This window comes from Hippocampus bargibanti, linkage group LG05, assembly GCF_051943395.1.
Source record: "Hippocampus bargibanti isolate YZ-2025 linkage group LG05, ASM5194339v1, whole genome shotgun sequence".
In the NCBI taxonomy this organism is placed as follows: Eukaryota; Metazoa; Chordata; class Actinopteri; order Syngnathiformes; family Syngnathidae; genus Hippocampus; species Hippocampus bargibanti.
This window is the reverse complement of record NC_142738.1, coordinates 28,841,607-28,865,566: the sequence shown is the minus strand read 5'-3', so window position 1 is coordinate 28,865,566 and position 23,960 is coordinate 28,841,607. Positions and strand designations below refer to the sequence as shown.

Below are 23,960 nucleotides of genomic sequence, written 5' to 3'. Positions count from 1 at the left end.
CTTCAGCCGTCATCTGTACAATTTTGAATGTTTCGGACGTTTCGCCTCCTATCCAAGAGGCTTCGTCAGCTACCTGGTCACTACCTGAGAGTAGTGACCTATCATAGCTGTGTCCGGCGCCGCCATGCCTGGACATTAGGGATATATAAATAGGGCCGATACGACCAGTCAGACTTTAGTTCGCTGACGAAGCCTCTTGGGTAGGAGGCGAAACGTCCGAAACCTTCAAAATTGTACAGATGACGGCTGAAGAAACCTTCTCATCTATTGTATTGTATTGTATTGTATTGCATTGCATTGCATTGCATTGCAATGCATTTCATTTCATTTCATTTCATTTCATTTCATATCATTGCATTGCAATGCATTTCATTTCATTTCATTTCATTTCATTGCATTGCATTGCATTGCATTGCATTGCATTGCATTACATTGCGTTGCGTTGCGTTGCGTTGTATTGCATTGTATTGTTGTTGACAAATATTTGCAGCTCAACATAAAACTAGAAATTTTTATCCAAATAATTGTGGCCTATTGTGGGATTATGAAAATGGGTTTACCTGTCTTTACTTTACGTCTCTGTGGGGAATTCCGTCCTGTAAATGAGTGACCTTTTGTCGGATATACGAGAATGAGAGCTGCAGGGTGACACACTGTCTCTCAATCAATACATGTGAGAAACCAAAAGCGACTCTCAGGTCTGAAGAACAAATAAAATGTCAGAGCACATCGGCATCGTTGATTCGATAGCCAAACAAACGGGCTCCAGATTTAATTTATACCCAGTGCAATTTATTTAATTGTGAATTACAGCAGCCCTGAGGTTACTCTTGTTCTAAGATATCACTGCTTATTTATACGTGTGCATGTTGCACATTTCGGATTAGCTGATAATAATAGGGTTGTCCCGATCTGAGTATTTTGGTCTGAAGAACTTTCCCAAAATTGAGTCCTGATTCGGTAGTTTAAAAAAAATGGTGCACACATACAAATTGTTTCAAATAAATACATGTACATACAGACATATGTATACAGTGTGTACATTAGTGTTAAAGGACAACCAACACCATTTTTTGTTTCCTAACTGACATCAGAAAAACGTTTTATAGCATTTAAAATACCCAAAACATGCAGGCTGATATTTTTAGTCAAATGCAAAACACCAATAAAAATGACTTAAAGTGTCCAAAATCTGCCAAGAATCAGCTCAAAGTCAGTTTGTGATGTCACGCCAAGTCGTCTTGCCTTGCTCAAGAAACAAAACAATGGGCTCACGGAGTTCAGATTCGGAGAAGATCCTTTCTTGTTACTCATCCAGTTATGAATATGATTCAAATAGTTCGGAAGAGGAAAGCATAAATGTTTGCAATCGATTAAAGGAGCCGTCAATCAATTCGAGCCGTCAATGACAGCAATGTAGCGTCCCAGAAAATGCACAAGATGGCGCCCAAGCTCCGTTGGAAATGGGCTGATTTGTCTGCTGGGAATTTGTGTCAGCGAATATCAAATAGTAGTCTTGGTGCAACACACAATTATTCACCCTGGCATTATTTAAGTGTTTTTCCTTCTAATTTTGCCATCAACACAAAGTTTTCAGACCAAACAAAGTACCGCAAAATGCATTGTATGTCGCTTTCTCGGTCAGGGCCGTTCCAAATGTGACGTCACGTAGGGGATCATCATCAACTTGAAAACAAGACTTCCTGAATATTCAGCGTGAGTCTTAAAACATAAAATATAGCTATATGCGGTGGAATGTTTGTGAAATACGCTCAGCAGACGTCATTTGAAGTGATTTTACAAATTATGGACACAACTTGTCCGGAGGTGTTGGTGTCAGGGTTTGCGAGGTGGTGATGGTGGGTGCGGATCCCAAAAAGCAGGCAGGAGGGAGCAGGAGGTTGTTTGACAAATTGTATTAAAATAAAGGTCAGCAGGAACAAAATGTAAAACATCAAAATCATCTGAACAGAAAAAATACAAAGTATCAAAAGAAAATCAAGTGTAAATGTCCGCCAAGGTTAAACAAACATATGCACTGCATACACAATGCGTACAAAGCATGCAACAAACATGCGGCAAACAATGAACCGAACCCGGATGGTCGTGCCGGGTGTCCTTTTAAGTGTCAATGATTAAAACGACCAGTACCTGCAAGGCTGCAGGCAGGGCTGACGTCGCTACCCGTTGGTCGCCAATCTGATCGGGACGACCAGCACCTGTGCAGGTGCAGGCGGGGCTGACAGCGCCCCCCGTTGGTCGCCAACCAGATCATGACAGTTGGTTGTCCTTTAAAGATAAATAAAAGGTGTACTCTGTCTTCCTGTGGAAAGGTTTTATGACTGCGCTCGTCCAAGCATCATTGGCCAATTCTTGCCCTCTTTGCGCTACAAAAAACAAACAAATCAAAATTGAACATTATTGTTGTTTTTATGCCACATACATAGGAAGCTGTTTGATAGAGAAGAAGAACAAAGATTGATTTATGCTATAATTGTACACAATGCCTGCAACCGCAAAAGCCAGGATTCATATCAAGGTATGCGCTTTTCAAGCTGTTGTCCATCCCGCCCCCAAACTCAATACTACCTGATATTAAGGAGAATTTCATATTGTACAATCTTTAAGCTATTGTGTGATGAATACCTGATTTTATTCAAACTTATTATTTCTTAGTAATTGTATTGTTTTACATGGTAACAGACAAACATGGTTTAAGCTTCCAGCTCACACAGAACGTTGTGTGCATGTGTACTGACTTTACAGCATGTGCTTTCCGAGCTCACTGTAGGATGTGTCAAGTTAAAAATGTTTGATTTCTGGGTGCTCACAGCTAGTTTAATGTGTTTGTGTGTTCTTGTCACCTTAGATGATGTGTTGGCGAAGGATGCTGGCGAGTGTGTGATCTGTCTTGAAGAGCTGCAGCAAGGAGACACCATAGCCAGACTGCCGTGCCTCTGTATCTACCACAAAAGGTGATGCAACGAGAACTACTGTTATTAACATGTAATATTAGATTTGTCTTGTCTGGCCCACTTGACATCAATTTAGCTCTGGCCCCTCAGCCGTGGCCTCTCAGTTGCACTGTCCTCCTGTTTGTACATGATGTTCTTATTTGAAGTGATGTAGCAGTGTATAGAAGCCTCTACATATACTTATTTATGACTCAAACACTAATTCAAGTAAGTTTATATAACATAATAGAGTGTTGTTGCAACCCTTTGCTGAATAGAAACCGTATTTACCAAATTATTAACTCGTTAGTTAGTTAACTACAGTAAAGTCTCGTTATATCGATATCGGATATATCGATAGTCCCGGTTATATCGATACTATTTCTATGCACGCACGGAGAAAATTACATGCAAACAGGGTCGGATATATCGATAGTCCCGGTTATATCGATATTTTTTCGGACTCCCTTGAATATCGATATAACGAGACTTTACTGTATTATTAATTATTACCTAGTACCAGCCATAAAATGCATAATGAAGAAGAAAAAAACATACATCGCACTGGAGTATTATTACATTTTTGGGGGAACTTTTTTTCTTAAAATCCAACACCAACATCATACATATAAAATAGAGAACTGGTGGAATACGTGCATTATATGATAGCATGACAGCACGTACAAAGAACGAACTGAGAAAATGCCTGATATGTTCACGTAACAGAATTATCCAGATGACTACAGCTTTATGCAAACAACATGCCCTACATGCTAACAAGTTTCCCAAAACATCAGTGTCACTCATAATCACTAAATCCAATGAAATATATATCTTCTGTATCACTTTTAAACAAATCCACCAACTCTAAAAGATGTGGCGCTTCCTCTTCTATTTGTCTTAGATCAGACTCATTGTCTACTTCAGAACATAGGCCAAGACTGCCATCCGATGTTTTAATGTGAAAATAATGCGGAATGAAAAATAATATGTTCATAATTTCACATTTTATAGGTCACACCCGTGGCCAAATTAGTAAAAAAAAAAAAAAACAATTGCAATGTAAAATATTTTGCACCTCCGCCATTACAATAAATAACATAATTTGATGATAAAAAAAAAAATAATAAACATGTTCTCTGAGGTCACATGCACCCCTCCTAGAATCGAAGCCCTCGCAAAGGACTGCTGTCAAGGCATCGTTTCACAGAATATGTGCTTTGTGTGTGTGTGTCTGTGTGTTTGCAGCTGTATAGACTCGTGGTTTGAGATCAATCGGTCCTGCCCTGAACACCCGTCTGACTGACTGACCACATTCCCACTGACAATATTGTTCAAGGTGAGGCACACATGCATCGCGTGAATACAAACCCTACATTAATGGACAATTTCATGAAAAGATTGAGCGGCTTTTGCATGGCGCTGACCGGTAAAAACGGAGCTGACAGATAGTGTAATTGATTAACAAACTCCAACGCTAATAGAGTCAAACAAATAATATATGGAGAATGCAGGTGTAAGAATTGGGCTTCTCTGTGGAAGCCTCTTCCTTCTTGAATGGACTGTGACCAGCGACAGCTAAACAATGTATATACAAACCATCTCATCCTAATTTACAGATGCACCAGCCCTCTACAACATAATTTAGTGCTACAAAAGATGTCTGTTCATCCTGGACCAGCCCTTAAAGCTGGTGAGATGTCGCCCAAATTTGTCTTTATCCCTTTTGCCCCCTGCAACCCCACCAAAATTGAAGCTTGCATGGGGCCACAATTTTGTCAATGGCCCCGCTGATGCACAGCGGGCTCACGAGGGAATATGTAGAAGGAGAAGTCATCGTATGTTCTGTCTGGAATTCTGAAGAATGGCTTTGCACAGGCTCGGTCTAAAATGCTCAGTGTGGAAAAGCGCAATGATAGTTGACTCATTCACTGCCATTCCTGAATTTATTTGAAAATTGAAAATACAACGTGGAGCATCATTCCCGAATTTGTTCGGGTTTTGTTTTATCTCGCAGGGGGTGCCGATAAAGCGCTTGTCAGATCTCTGGCAAATTTTTTCCCTTCCAGGGAGTTATGTCAGACAACTACAAGAAATCATGATGAGTGTTCACATTCCCATTCCCAAGGATGCCCACATTAATTAAATATTATCATGATCACCAAAATTTTGGATGGTGTGGACATTGAATGAATGAATGAATGAATACATTGAATGAATTGAATGAATGAAGGTGGCCCGGTAGTCGAGTGGTTGCACGCCGACTTCACAGTGCAGTGATTGTGAGTTCAAATCATGCTCCGGCCTCCCTATGTGGCGTTTGCATGATCTCCTCAGGTCCGCATGGGTTTTCTCCGGGTACTCCGGTTTTCTCCCAGATTCCAAAAACATGCATGGCAGGCTGATTGAAGATTCTAATTTGTCTCAAGGTGTGAGTGAGAGCCAATGGTTGTTTGCCTCTGTGTGTCCTGCGATTGGCTGGCAACCTATTGAGGGTGTGGCACGCCTTGTGCCCGAAGATGGCTGGGATAGACTCTCCCCCCTGCAACCTTCGTAAGGATAAAGCGGTCAGGAAGATCAATGAATGAATGAATGTCTTCGTCTTCCTTCCGAGGGACACAAAACAGATTACAATGTTGCTGTTGAGTAAAATGCGTATGTTGATGAACTCCAATATATTGAGTTGCTTGTTTTGGATTTTGCTGATCATTCCAACAATGTTCTGACGGTTTTCATTTTCACCCCGTTGTTCAGGACCCCAAGCTGCATTACGCTAATTTCATTTTTTTGTGTCCTGACTGCCGTTACATGGCCATGGTGGTCTTTGTACAAATCCAGTGATACCTCACTTCACAAACATAATTGGTTCCCAGAAAATGTGTGGAAGGCGAACAGTTTGTCTTCCGAACATTTATTTCCCATAATAAACCACTAAAATGAGAATAGCGTCTCCCCGCTTCCACCACTTGTTGTCAATTCCCTCATCAACAGACACTGGGTATTTATATGGGTCGTGGTCACCTCGCTAGTGCGACATTATCGATGTTCATCTCGAATCCCGCCCGTACCATGGACTGTCTCAGCTTCGGTGCGCGTGTTGATCCGGTCCGAGGTTTATTTCCCCGCGTCCCATAAGTGTCTGTCTGCTTTCGGGATCGTACCTATTTTTGCACCACCGTGTACGAGTTGCTTTTTGACGTAGTAGGCGAGTCGGCTTTTCCCCTTGTCTTCCTACTTGTCGTGTTTTAGTATTGTTTATTTCTTACTGTTCCCCTGGTCCACCTGTTTTTGGACCAGCGCCATTTGTTACGTTCATAAACACCCCGCAAGTATCTTCTGTCTCTGTCGCCTGCTTGGGGATCCAAACATCCCACTTCGTTCCGACGAATCAGTTACCTTCTGCCTCGTTTGGAACGTGACTGGTACTGTTCGATAAAAGCCCGCACATCACTCCACTTAGCTAACATGGTCTTGATGCCCTCACTTGATGCTACGGCCATCTCCTCCTCATCATCTTCACATGAAAACTCCCGAATGGCTTCCTTCTGCTTGTCCTCTGCAAGGCGAATCAAATCACCTGTGTTGAGGACCTGATTATGGTCAGCAACAAGCTCCTCAACATCAACTGCATCCACTTGGAGGCCCATGTTCTATCCCATGGAAACAATGTGGTTCACAGCAATAGTTTTGACAACGTTGCTGAGACAACACAGAAACACCCTTAGCCACACACACACCCTTAATAGCTTCCTTGTTCTTCAGGATGGTAGCAATGGTAGACTTAGCGTAGTGGTACAGGGATGCTAAGTCACACAAATGCTCACCTCATTCATGTTCTTCAAAGATCTCCTTCTTCTGCTTGATCGTAATTTTCTTTAATGTCTTCTTGGGCTTATCACTAGCCTGTGGTGGTGTCTTTTTCAGTCCCATAACAGCAAAAGTACACTCAATATGGTTCAAAATGTCTATCAAACATAAACCCTGTCCGCACTCAAAGAAGAGGGTGACGAACTGGGATGCCGTGAGCGTGCGTCAGCTTCTCGTGGCCGCCACCATGGCGCTGTTCGACAACGTAGTTTGGTTCGTCCGCCAAAAACTAGTTTGTCAGCAGAGACTATATGCTCGCAAATATAATGTACTTGAGGCAAAAGTTTGTGAGCTTAAGCGTTCGTTAGCGGAGGTTTTACTGTGTATTGTATTTCCCGGTGTATAAAGCGCACCGGACTATAAGGCGCACCCCCAATTAATTGTATATTTTCAAACTTGTTTCATCTATAAGGCGCAGCAAAGTAAGGGCTCACCACATTATATGGCGCTACGATAGAGGCTGTAACGCACTACTTCTACACTACAGGGTAGGGTGAAATGGAGTCGGTGACTGCTGACATTAGTTGCGAGACCTGTTATTACTTCATATATAAGGCGCACCTGCGTGTAAGGCGCAGATTCATCTTTTGAAGAAGATTAAGGCTTTTGGGTACACCTTATACACCAGAAAACACGGGTAATTTGCCAGATGTGGCAATCAGGAGCAATAAGTGCAAACTGCATTCAGTTGTCAAATTTAGTGCATGTGTTGCGCTGGGACAGTTTATCATTAATGCAATATCCTTCATGAATAGGACGTTACGACATTAAGACTGTCAGTGCAAATGAACTGTAGTTATAGCTTCAAAGTTCATTTTTTATGAATTCAGCCCTGAATGTATAAGCCAAACACATCAAGCTTATGACTAAAGCTAAAGTCTGCTAATAGTGTTGTCAAACCTGGCATATTATTTCTGGGTTACTTTTTCCGGGTCTAAATGTATTAACTCTGCACTGAAGTAACTCAGGAGAAATTAACACAACTTCCTGCATTTTCCTTAATTGTGACATAAATCTCTGATTGAGATCTTATTATGGCTGCAATATGTGGGTCTCCTGATATTTTTTGAAAATCACGCGTCAATACTTGGTTGATAATTGCCATTTATATTTGACGACACCCCACTTCTCCCAGTGGCTTGAGTGAAAATAATGTGGCTGTGGCAGTGAATCTAACATGAGCTGAAGCTACACAACTTGACTTAGCCCCATTGACAGCTAGTTTTCATTGTGTTATCATATCAACAGTGACAAACAAGCGCGGACACACAAAGTGAAGTTTTATTCGCAAATTATTAATTCCATTGATACGCAGCCAATTGTGCGCTAACTTTATCCAATCAAACAAACACGATTACGCTGCACGATAGTTTGCTGTTATACTGTCAAGTCACACACACACACACACACACACACACACACACACACGCACACAGACACACATTGCTGTTTCAATTGTTTTGTGAGGTCTGGATAACTCCAAGTAAGGAGTGAGGACCACCGTAGCTAATAGTGTTTAGCGAAGAACTAGTGTTACATTTGAACACTAAATGTCACCCCATTTCCCACTTCAACTTCTTTCAAAACAAAGAAATAAAAAGCGGACTTGAAACTGAAATAACAGCAGCAGTGAGGTTTCTGAATGGGTACATTCAAAGTCCTCACCCCTGTGGTGAATTTGGTTAAATATCATTTTACTTTTTGTGGTATGAACTTTTTCCTCTCATTAACCACACACACACACACACACATACATAAACACACACACAGCGAGTAAAAAGTGTGTGTTTCCGAGTGAAATGAAAATACACACCAAAAAAAAAATCATTTTGGGTGAATTTGTGAGGACCTCTCTGAAACTTTTAACAGATGCATATATAGACCCTCGAGAAGCCTTTAGAATGAAAAACTTGTGAGGACCGGCCAAAAGGTCCTCACTTGTCAAAAATGTCCTCACTACGTATGGTATAAAATGATAGTGGTCCTCACAAGACTAGTCATACACACACACACACACACACACACACACACACACGCACACACACACACACACACACACACACACACACATAGTACTGTGCAGATGAAATACCTCGTGTTTGTTGTCTATTCAAATGAATATAGATTGCAAAGGATTGCAAATCTTTGTATTTTGTTTCATTTGCTTTTAACACACTGTCCCAACTTTATTGGGATTGGGCTTCTTCCATTAAAGGACAACCAACACCATTTTTTTGGTTCCCAGCTGACATCAGAAAAACGTTTTATAGCATCTAAAATACCCAAATCACGCAGACTAATATTTGTAATCAAACGCAAAACACCAATAAAATGACTTAAAGTTGCCCAAAACTGCCACTAATGAGCTCAAAACTGGAGAGATTCAGAAAGTCCCGCCCCAGTTCGTGACGTCTCGTCAGGATACTCCTTCACAAACTGCCTTGCTCCAGAATCAAAACAATGGCTTCACAGAGTTCAGATTCGGAAAAAGATCCTTTCTTGTTACTCATCCGGTTATGAATATGATTCAAATAGTTCTGAATAGGAAAGCATAAGTGTCCGCGATCGATTAAAAAAGTTCTTCCGTATCAATTTGAGCCGTGTAAGCAAAGCGACGAAACTGGTGAAGGACATGACATATGAAGCATATATGAAGCTCTGTGAATTAGCAATATAACATCAACTTGGGTGATATGTCACATATAAGGACATGAACAACAAATAAGCTAGAATATGTCAACATGAATGCAGATTGTTTAATGGTTGTGCATGCAAAAAGTTGTTTAAACGTTCAGGATGAAAAGTTACGAACTTACGGATGAATGGCCTTCTATACAATGGAGTTCATAATAAGAAAATTGAGAATTTAATATGGATCAAAAAAGCATTTGTGTTTGAATAAAAAAAAGACTCTCAGAATGATACGGACCAGGTTTGACTGTCATCGAAGCGTCCTTTTGTCTACACCAGGGGTGCTCAATACGTCGATCGCGATCGACCAATCGATCTTCAAGATACTATTGGTAGATCGCGTGACATTTGTCATGAACTGACGCTATACAAATAAAGTTGAGTTGTTTTGGGGGGAAAATTCGACGTTAGCCAATCAACCATCCCTTCACTTGATTGACACACCGGACAACCAATCAGATGACATTTCACTATTAGGTAGACTGTGCATGCTCAAATAACGCAAAGTTAACAAGCTCGTCGTTAGTTACATCCTAATTTTCGCTCGGTTTTACCCTCTTAAACGTAAGATATGGTATAAAAATGAGTGAGGTGTAATAATATGATCAAATCATATTTGCATGTTCAACTAGTGATGCCTGGCCAAAGACAAAAGGAGCATGCGCACTGCTGCAAGTGAGTCTGATGAGAGCCTACAAGAGCTACACGTCAATTGCCTTCTCCCTCCAACCAAAACAGCCGTCCTAATAAAGAACCTCAACTCTATCCAGAAGTTGTATCATTTACCGAACCCACTTACACAAAGCAATACATGGGGGAGCTGGACCAAGGAAGAGGAAAAAAAAATGTCACTTTCACATGGAATGGGAATGGGACTATTTATTCACGATGATATTTTCAAGGTGCGTTTGTCTCGTCTGCCAGTTATCGGCGCAAAAAAATGTACAGAATTATGTTGTGCTACATATGCGGTTATACATCAACATAAGTTGCAAGAATCGTCAATATATTTCTGAATAAATATAATGAGTAGATCATTTTGACTTGGTCATTTCAAAAGTAGCTCCTGTGTTGAAAAAGTGTGAGCACCCCTGGTCTACACCAAAGAACTTGGTCCCCGTTCTGAAGAATGTCATCATCTTTGGCTTGGAAGAGCTCCATTTTACTTATATACGTTCAACAAAATAATTTACGATCTGAATAATCAGCCTCGAGAGGAGCAGAAGCAACACGAGAGTATGACAGTGGTTATCCATTGCTAACTTCGGTTCGCTCCTCGTTCCAGCAGCTGGATGTTTGTCCGATCGGCTTGCTCCACTATTATGACAATTTCTCTCTTTCACCACTGGAAGCAATTTGTACCCATTGTCAGGCTGAGAGGATGACAGCGGTTATCCAAGCGGGGAATCACTAACTCCGGTTAGCTCCTCGTTCGCCTCCGGCTGGCGCTCTCCTGCTCTGGTCTGATGGAAATGTCTGGTGCGTCCGCTGGGAATTTGTGTAAACTTACACCTTCTTAATGCGTGTTACTGCAATTGGTTGCCACACAACGATTCACCATCGCGTTATTTATGTAATTTTTCTTGTAATTTCGCGATCAACACAGTGTTTTCAGACAAAACAAAGTACTCAAAATGCACGGTGTATCGCTTTCCCTGTCAGGGGAGTTCCCTCTGCGATGTCACTTCGTCATCGGCATTGGCATCAACTCGAAAACAAAACTTCATGAATATTCAGTGCGAATGTTAAAACGTAAAATATAGCTATATGCAGTGGAACCTTTGTAAAATGCGGTCAGTAGAAGTCATCTGAAGTGATTTTACAAATTATGGACGCAACTTGTCGGGAGGTGTCGGTTGTCCTTTAAAATTGGATAATTGTAATATCCCTAACAGCCAGCATAAAAATCAAAAGAAAGAAAATGCTGGGCTACAAAAGTGTTTTTAATTCTTCATTCTGTTGCTCAGTTTACCTTGTGGAATGCTTTGCTTTGGTGTGTATGGTGACATGTTTACCCATTTCTCTCAATTCTTAGGAGGGCTCAAGGTCACACCATGGTTATCTGGGCCACGCGGGTCCAACCAAATGAGAAGAAGCAATCAAACCAACACGTACGACTGAATCTTTCAACCTTGGAAGAAAACTACTCATAATGAAGCAAACAAAAGATTTGTCACTTGAAAAAGTGGCTCATTATGAGACCTTCCAGAGACCTTATACACTTATCTGCTAAATAGACCCATCCAACCGTAACGGTCCTTCAAAGGGCTTCATCTGCCTCATCTCCCTCGACAAACTGGCGCGTGGCCACTTGCCTCTCTCACGTGTTGGGATCCACCTCCTCGTCAAGATCGAAGGTCTGCCGATCTCCAGCCCTCCCCATGGCCTTAACTTGGAAACGGAGAGGAAGCAGACTGACAAAAGTGGAACGGAGACAGGAATTGCAACACATCAGGAAAAAGGAACAGGAGCACGAGGAAAACATGTTTGCATGAACAAGACCGAAGTATCTTATACAATATTTAGCGAGTCACTCACTCAATTGTTAACTCCATCCCAGTGGTGTCATAACATACTGGTCATCAATGTGCAGCCATTCCATTCACCCCACTGATGTGTTGATCCTTTGAATAATCTGAACGCTCCTTAAATAGTGAGCGAAATTGATCTGATTTGGAGCATAGGAAGGACGGAGGGAAAAGGCTATCGAGAATACTCTGCTCCAACTTCCCACTTGACAAGGAAGACCAGCGGTGGAGTCCGCTCTCTGAATGGGTAGCATTTTGGGGGTTCTGTAACGTCAGGCTTTCGTGCATGTGTGTCTGAGTGCCAGGTCGGAGGCTGACTGGGACAGTACTCTGTGTGCCTGTGTGTTGGTCTGCGTATTCAAATGTTTACAGCTCGATGTTGATGCTCCCTGTGTGTGACTGGCATTCCTCCCTTTACTTTGCGGATGTTTACAGCTACTGAGAAGCTATGTGGCATATTGTACACATTACACATGTACTTTTTATTTTTTTTTTAATTTTAGATGAACCTGATTTTTCATATGCTGTTTTCTTTGGGAAAGTCTCAAGAGTGACAATCGTCTCAATGTGTGTCACTTTTTGATGCTGCTGTTCCTGCTCACGTAGGTCAGACCGCTCAAAGGCGAACTACAAATGTGAGCGACTTGGACACCAAAATAGACTCTCGTCCCATTGTAGAGCATTTCAAGGGGCTCGTTTGCTTAATTGTTCATATTTAACAATATTTGTTTGATCTTACAATCATGTGGGATATTACTCACTCTTCAGAATGCCATGAGGTGATTTACAAAAAGACTACTCCAAAAGAAATCCATGCATAAACAAAGATACTATCAATAAATAGTGGAATAAATTGTGCTAGATGACATTCTGCTTTGATTTACATGAACAACTTTTCATTAAATGTCTGAATCATGTGCACGCTGAAATCTTTACATCTGCAATTGGCCCAGAAAATGGATATGTTACTGAAGGAATGACAGAGGGTTTCTAAAACAGTTGGCGTGACAAAAGGGTTTTTAACATTCTGAATGGTCGTGCAGGTGTATACATAAGTGTACAGTTCAACATGTAGAACAGCAAATGATGCATGAAAGACACGGGACACAAAACTCTCACTGAGGAATAATGCATTTGTCTGGGAGGTATCGCTTTTGTACAACATATGCTGACATAAATGAATGACTCTGGACATATATGAGGGTATTTACATTCTCATCGGGTGTAGGGGGTGACACTATTAGGAATGTATGCCTCATCCTTAAGGAACCACAAGTAAGGGAACAACTTCAAGATCATCAATCAAACTTTCACCCACCCAACCACCCACGTGTGTGTGACGTTTTTTAGAGCTTGCTTGTAACCCGCTCCATTGCACGGCCTCTAAAAACAGCATAGTTTTGTCAAAGTGAAGTCGGCTGGAGCCGTTTGGTACTGCACAGTCGCGCGTGCTTGATTCCTGTGCACAGTTTTGGCAATGGCAATCATACCCTAAAAATCTGAACCCAAAGTGAGACCTCATTTTGAAAATCTCATTTTTCTTGGAAAACCAAAATCTCATTTAAAACACCTCCATTTTCAACACCACTTGTTTTTAAAATGGTTTCAGCTGCTATAGAGTTTGGGAATTTCACACTCACTGAGTGGGAACCACTTCTAAGCTTGTCCGACGGCAAGTCAGAAGTTTGTACTGGTACACGATGAGGAACTCTGCTTTGAAGTCTACGTTGAAATCCTTTTTTTTTTTATTCAAACCTCTTTCAAACCAAAAAAATGAAAGTCATCCAATCATTTTCAACACTGCCTATCCTGAAGAGGGTCACAAAATCATAGAACAGTAGGCCTTTGGTTATTTTACAGTCCCTTAGTGGAAAACGAACGAACGCTACCCGCACGGGTAGTCGGCCGTGTCTACATGATCGACGACCTTGCTTTGAAGCCAATTGTAATATTAGTGTCTGAAATTCAAAATCAGAATAAAGTACAGTAAAGTCTCGTTATATCGATATTCAAGGGGGTCCGAAAAAATATCGATATAACCGGGACTATCGATATATCCGACCCTGTTTGCATGTAATTTTCTTCGTGCGTGCATAGAAATAGTATCGATATAACCGGGACTATCGATATATCCGATATCGATATAACGAGACTTTACTGTATTCCGATTTAGAAATCTTCATTTTGGGTTGGGAATTTCAGAATTTCGGTTCGTTTGGAAATTTGCATACTTGGTACGGCAGCCAATCAGAAGCGTGCTTCCATCTTTCCCGAGCGTTATAAGGTTGTGCATTAGCATATCATTTTCCAGAGTAGGTGCACAGAAACTCAGCCCCAGAAGATTCAAAAGAAGCTAACAAAATTTATGACGCTACAAAACGTAAACGTACATTATCACGTGACTGTAAAGTGTACTTGAGAGTTTTGAAAGGTGCTTAGAAATTGAACGCACATTAAAAGCATTGTGGAAAGAAGAATTCACGTGGCTTGTAGCAGATGATGCAAACATTGCATTGTGGAAAATGACAAAGAGTGTATGGACAAACGACCAACTGGAGCAAAATTCTCAGCTAGGGATAAATAAAGCAAGGGAGCATTTGTAGTCGGGACATCCTGAATAAAAACAATGATTAATACTTTGCAACAATGTTTTCTTTTTTTTTGCGATTAGTCGTCTTATTGATTTCAAGTTGGGAAAAATGGGGCAGCCAACCTTTTGGCCGGGCAGGCAACTTTTCAGAGTTGTCTGCCCTGGTGTCCGCTAACTTTTTGTCATGAGTTTCAGACACTGGTAATATCCCCCGTTACACACTATTTTGAAACCAAAACCTTCAAACCAATAAATCAATTTCATGCATGTTTTCTAAGTCTCCTTGTTGCAACACACCAGTTTCAAATGATGAGATTATCAGCAATATCTTGGGGAGCCTGACATTGAACCCTTTCTTTTGAATCAGGTGTGTTGCAACAGGGAGACTTGGAAAACATGCAGCACTTGAACCTTCAGGACCTGAGTTTGACACCTAAGCTGTCCAGGGATGCAGGAGACAAGCCAGTGGACATTTGCAATTAATAGCAAAGAGGATCTATGTGTGTTACTTTGTGTAAGCGGGTTCGGTAAATGATACAACTTCTGGATAGAGTTGAGGTTCTTTATTAGGACGGCTGTGTTGGTTGGAGGGAGAAGGCAATTGACATGTGTCGCTCTCGTAGGCTCTCATCAGACTGACTCGCAGCAGCGCGCATGCTCCTTTGATCTAAAGCCAGGCATCACTAGTAGAACATGCAAATACGATTTGCTCATATCATTACATCTCCCTTTCTTAATGGAATTCTTTACTTTTAACAAATGTAATGAATTTAATTATGTCAGTAATTAGCAACCTTAAACTTGAATAACGTATTTCTAAATTTTGCAACTATAAATGAAACATTCACATCATTTTTTTTTTCCACCATGATCACTTAGAAAAACATGTTAAATGGTTTCAATCAGTCTCTCAGGTGGTTTCACTTTCCTTGAGGATTTACGGATAGCATGTCCTGGATTTAGAGGTGTTACAACAGTCTCTGTTACAGTCTCTGTTCGTTGACTTGCTATGGTTGGTTCTTTGAGAAGATCTCGGCGGTTTCTTCTTAAAACAGCACCTTCCTCTGTCTGAATGTTGTATGACCTTGGTTGGACCTGACGCAGAACAGTTCCTTTCTGTGACCATGTGTCTGTTTTGTCTTTGTACCGTACTTGGTCACCGGTGTGTAGTTCAGGTAGGTTCCGTGTTCCTCTGTCATGGTAGAACTTTTGTTTTTGTTTCTGTTGTTCTTTGATCTTCCTCACTTTCTCCCCTTCCTTTGTCTTCAGCAAGTTTTCCGGGATGGGTAAGTTGGATCTCAGCACGCGTCCCATGAGTAGCTGGGCCGGGGACATACCACACTCGAGCGGCGTTGTGCGATACACCAGCAAGCTCTGGTAGAAATCCGTTCCACTGTCTGTTGCCTTGTACATCAGTCTTTTCACAGTCTTGACAGAACTTTCCACCAAGCCATTGGATTGTGGAAAATGTGGACTTGAGGTTATGTGTTTAAAGTCCCACTCCTTTGCAAATTTTCTGAACTTCTCATTGGCGAATTGTGGACCGTTATCAGAAAACACTTGGTTTGCAATCCCGTTTCTAGCAAATATGGCCTTCATGCATGTTATCACTGCTTCTGCTGTTGTAGCTTGCAGTCTGCAAACTTCTGGATACAGGGAGTAGTAGTCTGTGACCAAAAGATAATCTTTACCTTGACACGAAAACAGGTCAGCACCCACCTTCTGGTATGGTCTTTCTGGTGCTTGGTGTGGGTGTAGTGGCTCTGCCGGTTGATTTGCTTGATATTTGAGGCAAATTGTACATCTCGACACTTGATCTGTGATGTCTTGATTCATTCTAGGCCAGAACATCAGTTGTCGTGCTCTTTTCTTGCACTTTTCAATTCCAAGATGTCCTTCATGGATCTTTTTGAGCATTTCACTTCTCAAAGTCTTTGGAATGACAATCTTACTGCCTTTGTATATGATGTCATCCACTACAGATAACTCCATCCTGTAGTTCCAATATTCTGCTGCGTCTGGTGAACAATTTTGTTTCACTTCGGGCCATCCATTTTTGATGATTTGTTTCAATTGTTTCAGTGTCTCATCCTTGTTTGTTTCCATCCGTATAATCTCCATCTTTGCATCTGCAACTGGCAATGCACTGGTGATCATGTGTACGTAAGCTTCGACTTCTTCATCCAGTTTAGCCTTCGAGTGCTCCTTCGGGTCAACAGCTCTGGATAGAGTGTCAGCTGTATACATCAGTTTTCCAGGGGTGTATGCGACCTTCAGTGAGTAACGTTGTAGCCTGATCATCATTCGCTGTATACGGAGTGGACAGTCATTTAGTGGCTTTTGAAACAATGCTATTAAGGGCTTGTGATCAGTCTCCACGCTGATTTCTTGTCCTGACACAAATTGATGAAATCTCTCACAGGCATACGTAATGCTGAGCAGTTCTTTTTCAATTTGTGCATAACGTGTTTCCGGATCCGTCATCGAACGCGATGCATATGCTACGGGTTGCCAGCCTTCATGTTTTTGTAGAAGTACTGCACCAAGCCCACTCTGTGATGCATCCGATGATATTTTGATTGGTTTTTCTGGATCATAGAATTTCAGTACTGGTTCCTCTGTGAGCAGCTTCCTCAGTTCATTCCATGCCCTTTCATGCTCATGATTCCATTGCCATTCTATCTTCTTCTCAGTTAGTTGTCTCAGTGGGGCCATCTTTTCTGACAGGTTGGGTATAAATTTTCCCATGAAAGTGATCATCCCATTAAACCGTTGCACATCTTTTTTGCATTGTGGCCTTGGCATGTTTTCTATAGCAGACACTTTTCGTGGGTCTGGTCTGATACCTTCACTGCTTAGGATATCTCCCAGAAATGTCAATTCTGTTGTACCTAGCTGACATTTCTCTTTATTCAGCTTCAGGTTTGCTTTTCTTGTTGCTTCTAGCACAGCTTTCAGTCTCTCGTCATGTTGAACTCTGGTGGCACCCCAAATGATTATGTCATCCATCGAGGTATCAACTCCTTCCAAGTGCTCATATATCATGTTGATTGTTTTGTGATAAACTTCAGGAGCTGAAGCAATTCCAAAAGGTAGTCTTAGGAATCTGTATCTTCCAAACGGAGTGTTGAAAGTACATAGTTTGGAACTTGGCTCATCCAGCTTCATTTGCCAAAATCCTGAAGAAGCATCTAGCTTGCTGAAATACCTTGCCTTTGAAAACTGTGCCATAATCTCTTCACGAGTAGGTAGCTTGAAGTGTTCTCTCTTGATGGCTCTGTTTAGATCTCTGGGATCCAGGCATATTCTGAGTTTTCCATTCTTTTTGTCCACGACAACAAGGGAACTGACCCAGTCAGTCGGCTCATCAATTTTCTTTATTACATGCTTGTTCTCCATGTTGTCCAATTCTGATTTTAGCTGCTTTTGAAGAGCAAACGGGACTTTCCTGCATGGATGTATGACTGGTGGCACACTTTTGTCCACTCTGATTGTGTGTTCTCCTGGTAGGCAGCCTAACCCTTGAAACAAGTCTTTGTACTGCTCCATCAGTTGATCATATGCTGTCTCTTTTTGTCTATCCACAACAAAAACTCTCTTCACTAGGTGTAGTCTCTCACATGCCGACAATCCTAGTAGACCCTGCACATCCCTTGGAACTATGATGAAAGATAGCTTATGTAATTGGCCTTTATGTGTCACATTCACAATGCATTTTCCTTTCATTGGTATGACTGAACCCGCGTAAGCTGTTACTTTCATATTTGCTTTATGTATTTTTGGTCTCGGCCTGATCTTCATGAAATCAGTCTCTGAAATGACATTCACATTGGCTCCAGTATCCAATTTGAATTTTAGATGAATGTTGTTCACTTTCAGCGTAGTGATCCAATCTCTTTCTTCTCTTTCATCTTTTACAGCATTCACATAAAGTTCCTCCACTTCATAATGATCATCTACTGCATCTACCTTGCCTTTCATGTCTTGGTTCCTGCAGCAACGAGCATAGTGATTTGCTTTGTCGCAGTTTTTACATATTTTCCCATATGCTGGACATTGCTTTGGGGGATGTTGCGTACCACAACGAGTACAAGATTTTTGTTTGAGTATCCTATTTTTGTTGGGTTGTCTCACTCTTGCTTTGATCTCAGCAGTCTTGTTTTTGTTGAATCTGTGTGCATTTCTTTCCACTGCATCCACGTTGCAGCTAGAATCATTTAGCAACTCTTTAGCCTGTGATTTAACAGTCTCAGCGGCTCTACACAGTGCTAAGGCTTTTTCCAGGTCCAGATCTGATTCTCTGAGTAGCCTTTCTCTCAGTTTATTATCTGTAATGCCACACACTATTCTGTCTTTGATCAGTGATTCTGTTAATCCACCGAACTCACATGTCTTTGATCTGTTTCTCAGCTCATTTGCATATTGGTCAATAGTTTCTCCAACTGTCTGTACACATGTGAAGAATCTGTGCCTTTCAAACGTCACATTGCGTTTCGGAATGCAGTAAGCTTCAAACCTTTGCATTATTTTTGACAGCTTCATCTTGTCATCCTCAGCATCAAATGTGAAGTTATTGTAGACCTCTAGAGCTTCCTCTCCCACAACGTGCAAAAAATGGATGCTTTCATCTTTGAATGGCTTTCATCAGCTCCAATTGCAGACAAATACAGTTCAAAACGTTGCTTAAATCTCTTCCAATTTTCAGCCACGTTACCTGTTAGCTGCAGAGCTGTGGGTGGACGTAAAGCTTCCATTTCTGCCGTTTTCTGCCGTGGGTTGTGCTCAATGTCTTTCCTCCGTGGAATCTTTCGTTCCAAGTCCTTTTATCGTCCTCTTGTCTTCCAGACCAATTCTGACACCATGTGTTACTTTGTGTAAGCGGGTTCGGTAAATGATACAACTTCTGGATAGAGTTGAGGTTCTTTATTAGGACGGCTGTGTTGGTTGGAGGGAGAAGGCAATTGACATGTGTCGCTCTCGTAGGCTCTCATCAGACTGACTCGCAGCAGCGCGCATGCTCCTTTGATCTAAAGCCAGGCATCACTAGTAGAACATGCAAATACGATTTGCTCATATCATTACACTATGCACAACGTGGAAACAGTGGTTAAGAAAGACCGTTGTGAACACATTTGATTGTTTTATTTTATTTTTTATGTGTTCCGAGACAAAAATATATCAAAATATCAAAAAATCGTTTCTGCTGATGTTTTTATTGTCAAAAGAAATAATGTCGTCATTGCAAAAAAAATCTCCATTGTGTGTCTGTTAGTCTTTTTTATCTGAATTCATCTTGCAGAAGGTTGCAATGACACCGTGTGACGAGCAGAGGGAAGTGGTCCCGTTTTTCCTCGCATGTCCAAATATGGCTCTCTTGCCTGGTATTCAGAAATGTTGTACGGCCAAAACAAACATGCAAATCAAACCTCTGAAGATGGAGGACACTAATTCGCTGTGGCGACCCCTTGAAGATAAAAGCCTAAAGGATAAGAAGCTTAACGTGTCAATTATGAATGACTCAAATATTTTGGGATCATCAGTTCATTGACCGACTTCAAAATGTCACTCGACCAGGCGACCCCATGGATTTTAATTATTCAAATTGACTTCAAGAAAGACCACGTGATTTTTAATTATTGCAGTATTCATGCAACGATTACATTTGACAATTTAAATACAGTAAATGTATTTAAGGAAAATGTTTCCTGGACACGCATATGTGTTGTGGCGAACTACAACAACGGGCACATTGTCGAAAACAGACATCGTCAGTTCGCTTCGTGATGACGGTATCATGATTTTGACGGCATTCGCTTCGAACGCCTTTCAGTCAGGACTGGGACATTGAGAATGGGATAGCTCCCTCCCTCCCACCTACCTTCCTCGAATGCTAGCAAGCATGCTAGATAATGAACCCGGAAATGGTTAAACCACGGTTGTCGTGATGGGAATTCCAACTCTTTTTAGAGAGCCGGATGATTTGAATCGGCTCACTAAATTGGCTCTTACGGCTCTGAAATGGATCCTCAATTTTTTTGTTGCTTAAATAAAATTACTTCCCAAAATAGTGCAAAGTTATATGTAAAGGAATTACTAATGTAAAAGACATACAATATATTTTTGAATTTTATATGGCTTTACTTATATTTTTCTGAACATAAAACATGAAGCCCTACAAAAAAAATTAAATAAAGTACAAAAGCAAAGACCCATCTCAAAAGAAGGCCAATGTTAAGAAAGTTGTATTGTATCCTCATTTTTTGAAATTCTGTAATACTGAGCTGATCTGGCAACCCAGCCACAACGCGACATCACGTGATTTGACAGCATCAAAGCCATTGTGTGTATGTGAGAGACTTCTCGTACGACGATGAGACCAGCGGCTGCTCTTTGCGTTCCAGCAAATAAATATACTACTTGTATGATCTAAACAAGAAGGACAATCTCGACTCTATTCTCCCAAATGCATCGCGAGAGCGCTGAAGATCTCAACAGCCAACAAAAACTTCCAATCTCTGTGTATAATCCTAAACTTTTAACTATTTACAATAAAACAACATAAATACGCTTTGATTATCGCACAATAAATGATAAATTGTAAAGCAAAAAGAAAAAAGCAGCATCGAGGTCAAAGTTTCATATACATACACATGCACATACACATACACATACACATACACATACACATACACATACACATACACGTACACATTCACATACACATACACATACACATACATATACACACACATATACAAAAACGTGTCAGAGGCAATTGAACTGTAAAAAAATTAAGAATAAGAAGTGTGTTGGGCCGTTCGTATATATATATATATATATATATATATATATATATATATATATATATATATATATATATATCAGTGACGTGCACTCAGTGGACCTGTCATCATGGAAAGCTGTCATGGAAATATCAAATGAAAAAATAAATTAAACAGTTAGATGTATTTAGTGATTTGTACTTTAAAGTTCTTGTCCATTTATCTTCACCGTTTTAGGATTTTTTTCAAAATCGCTGAATTTTCACATTTACCGTTCAAGTAGAAACGAGCGTCAGTGCCTCACCAGCCATGAACCTCACCGCACGTCACTGATATATATATATATATATATATATATATATATATATATATATATATCAGTGGTGGGTCGTCAGGGCCAGCAAGGCCTTCTCTGCTGGCCTAACATAATCAGACATCATTATTATAATTATAATAAAAGTCAATTTCATTAAAAAAGTATTTTTTCTAAATATATATATAATTATTCTACATACTGTTTTCTTGATGTTATATTATATCCATTTGGTTATGCTCCTTTCAGTGTTGTAGTTTTAGGTCAGAGTTTTTAATCCAATCAGAATTCAGCTAGTTTGTGTCGCCAGGCTGTATGAAATCTGACTGATGCCTTCAGAATCAACAGTGAGGGCGTCTGTGCGCTGTACATGAACGGGCACATGTAGTTGATATACAGTTGCGATAGCCAATCAGATCACGAGTTGGCACAGTAAGGCCAGCTAGAGGGCCTCGCGTTGAACATGACGTACGCGTCCTGTGATTGGATACTCACTTTATCTCAGCCCTCAGGGGAGGCAGCGCTATGCAAATCAACCAAGCTGACAACAGATCAGACCCGGAAACTTTGGCAGAAAAACCAAGTATATCTATTCGCTTTTTTAACCCACAATGGCTGAAGGAGAGGACAACTCGCTGTCGCATGTAGGTAAGCCTATTCTCAAGAACAAATGAAAAAGATTTGTTTACTTTTATTTTCAACAAATAGTTCGTTTTGTGAACGTCTTGTTGTTTTTCTGATAATAACTGACATTTTGTAATTTAGCGTAAAATCTTGTTAAAGATTGCATATTCTTGGTGGACTTCATAAAACTTTGTGGACAAATGATTTTAAATTTACTTTTATTTTTAAGTGTTTGCAGTATCACGTATAGTGACAAGTTCTAAATGCTGATGCAGATTTATTGATGTGTAATTGCTCCGGAACATAGCCTGTGTTGTAGACGATTAAGGTAATGCCACGCCCAGTACTGCGTGCGTGTGCTTTTGTAAATGTTATCTCCAGCCGTTGTGTCATAAATTATGGTATTACGAGGGATATTTGTTCAAGTCGGACTAAGCGGGACTTCACTGAAATGCACGGACCGCCACTGATATACACACACATATACATATACATATATATATATATATATATATATATATATATATATATATATATATATATATATATATATATATATATATATATATATATATATATATACACACACGTCTGTGCAAGCTCTCAGTCGTACAGGAGTGGTCCATCGATGAGAAGGTTTCTTCAGCCGTCCGTCATCTGTACAATTTTGAAGGTTTCGGACGTTTCGCCTCCTATCCAAGAGGCTTCGTCGACCTATCATAGCTGTGTCCGGCGCCACCATGTCTGGACATTAGGGATATATAAATAGGGCCGATACGACCAGTCAGACTTTAGTTCGCTGACGAAGCCTCTTGGATAGGAGGCGAAACGTCCGAAACCTTCAAAATTGTACAGATGACGGCTGAAGAAACCTTCTCATCGATATATATATATATATATATATATATATATATATATATATATATATATATATATATATATATATATATATATATATATATATATAAAAATCCTCGTCTCACCCACCATGGTCTGTCCCCCATTTTATCTCGGGTTCTCCAGGAAGCTTGAGGGTTCTGCGCAGTATCCGTGCTGTTCCCAGTACTGCGCTTTTCTGGACCGAGATATCCAATGTTGTTCCCGAGATCTGTTGCAACCAGTCGTCCAGTTTGGGGGTCACTGCCCCGAGTGCTCCGACCACCACAGGCACGACTGTCACCTTTACCTTCCATGCTCTCTCCAACTCCTCTCTGAGCCCTTGGTATTTCTCGATTTTCTCATGTTCCTTCTTTCTGATGTTTCCATCACTCGGGACCGCTACATCCATGACAACGGCTTTCCTTTGCCCTTTATCTATGACCACGATATCTGGTTGGTTGGCCATTACCATCTTGTCAGTCTGTATTCTCTACTACCTTGGAAGTGTTTCCCATTCATACATATATATATATATATCTATATATATATATATATATATATATAAACCAACCGATGACATCGTGATGTCAGCAGGAGACACGGTGCCAGGTCGTTGAGATGGTGGCTTTTTAATTGTCTACATTTGTCCACTCCATTAAAAAAACAAAAAACAAAAACAAAAACGGCTCCGGTCGTTCACTTCAAAGAGCCTGCTCCAACAGCTCGTTCGTT

At 40.7% G+C, this 23,960-nt stretch overlaps 1 protein-coding gene and 1 long non-coding RNA gene across 3 annotated transcripts in view; one reads left to right on the top strand and one right to left on the bottom strand.

Moving 5' to 3' along the window:
- The window catches only part of znrf1 (zinc and ring finger 1), a 41,797-nt gene extending 27,925 nt beyond the window's left edge, over positions 1 to 13,872 (top strand). The window contains exons 3-5 of one of the 2 annotated variants that reach the window (XM_088996559.1): positions 2,870 to 2,975; positions 4,203 to 4,293; positions 11,548 to 13,872. In XM_088996559.1, the coding sequence (XP_088852685.1) occupies positions 2,870 to 2,975; positions 4,203 to 4,260 (164 nt within the window). In that variant the 3' untranslated portion in view covers positions 4,261 to 4,293; positions 11,548 to 13,872. Of the gene's footprint in view, positions 1 to 2,869; positions 2,976 to 4,202; positions 4,294 to 4,573; positions 4,598 to 11,547 lie in introns of those variants that run through there. The other variant, XM_088996560.1, reaches the window with a different exon arrangement.
- LOC148898415 (uncharacterized) lies at positions 1,981 to 11,465 on the bottom strand. The gene is made up of 3 exons (XR_016115119.1): positions 10,776 to 11,465; positions 2,865 to 2,963; positions 1,981 to 2,387 (listed from the first exon to the last, which is right to left on the bottom strand). It is a non-coding gene; the product is annotated as an uncharacterized LOC148898415 (long non-coding RNA).
- Positions 13,873 to 23,960: the final 10,088 nt, after the last annotated feature.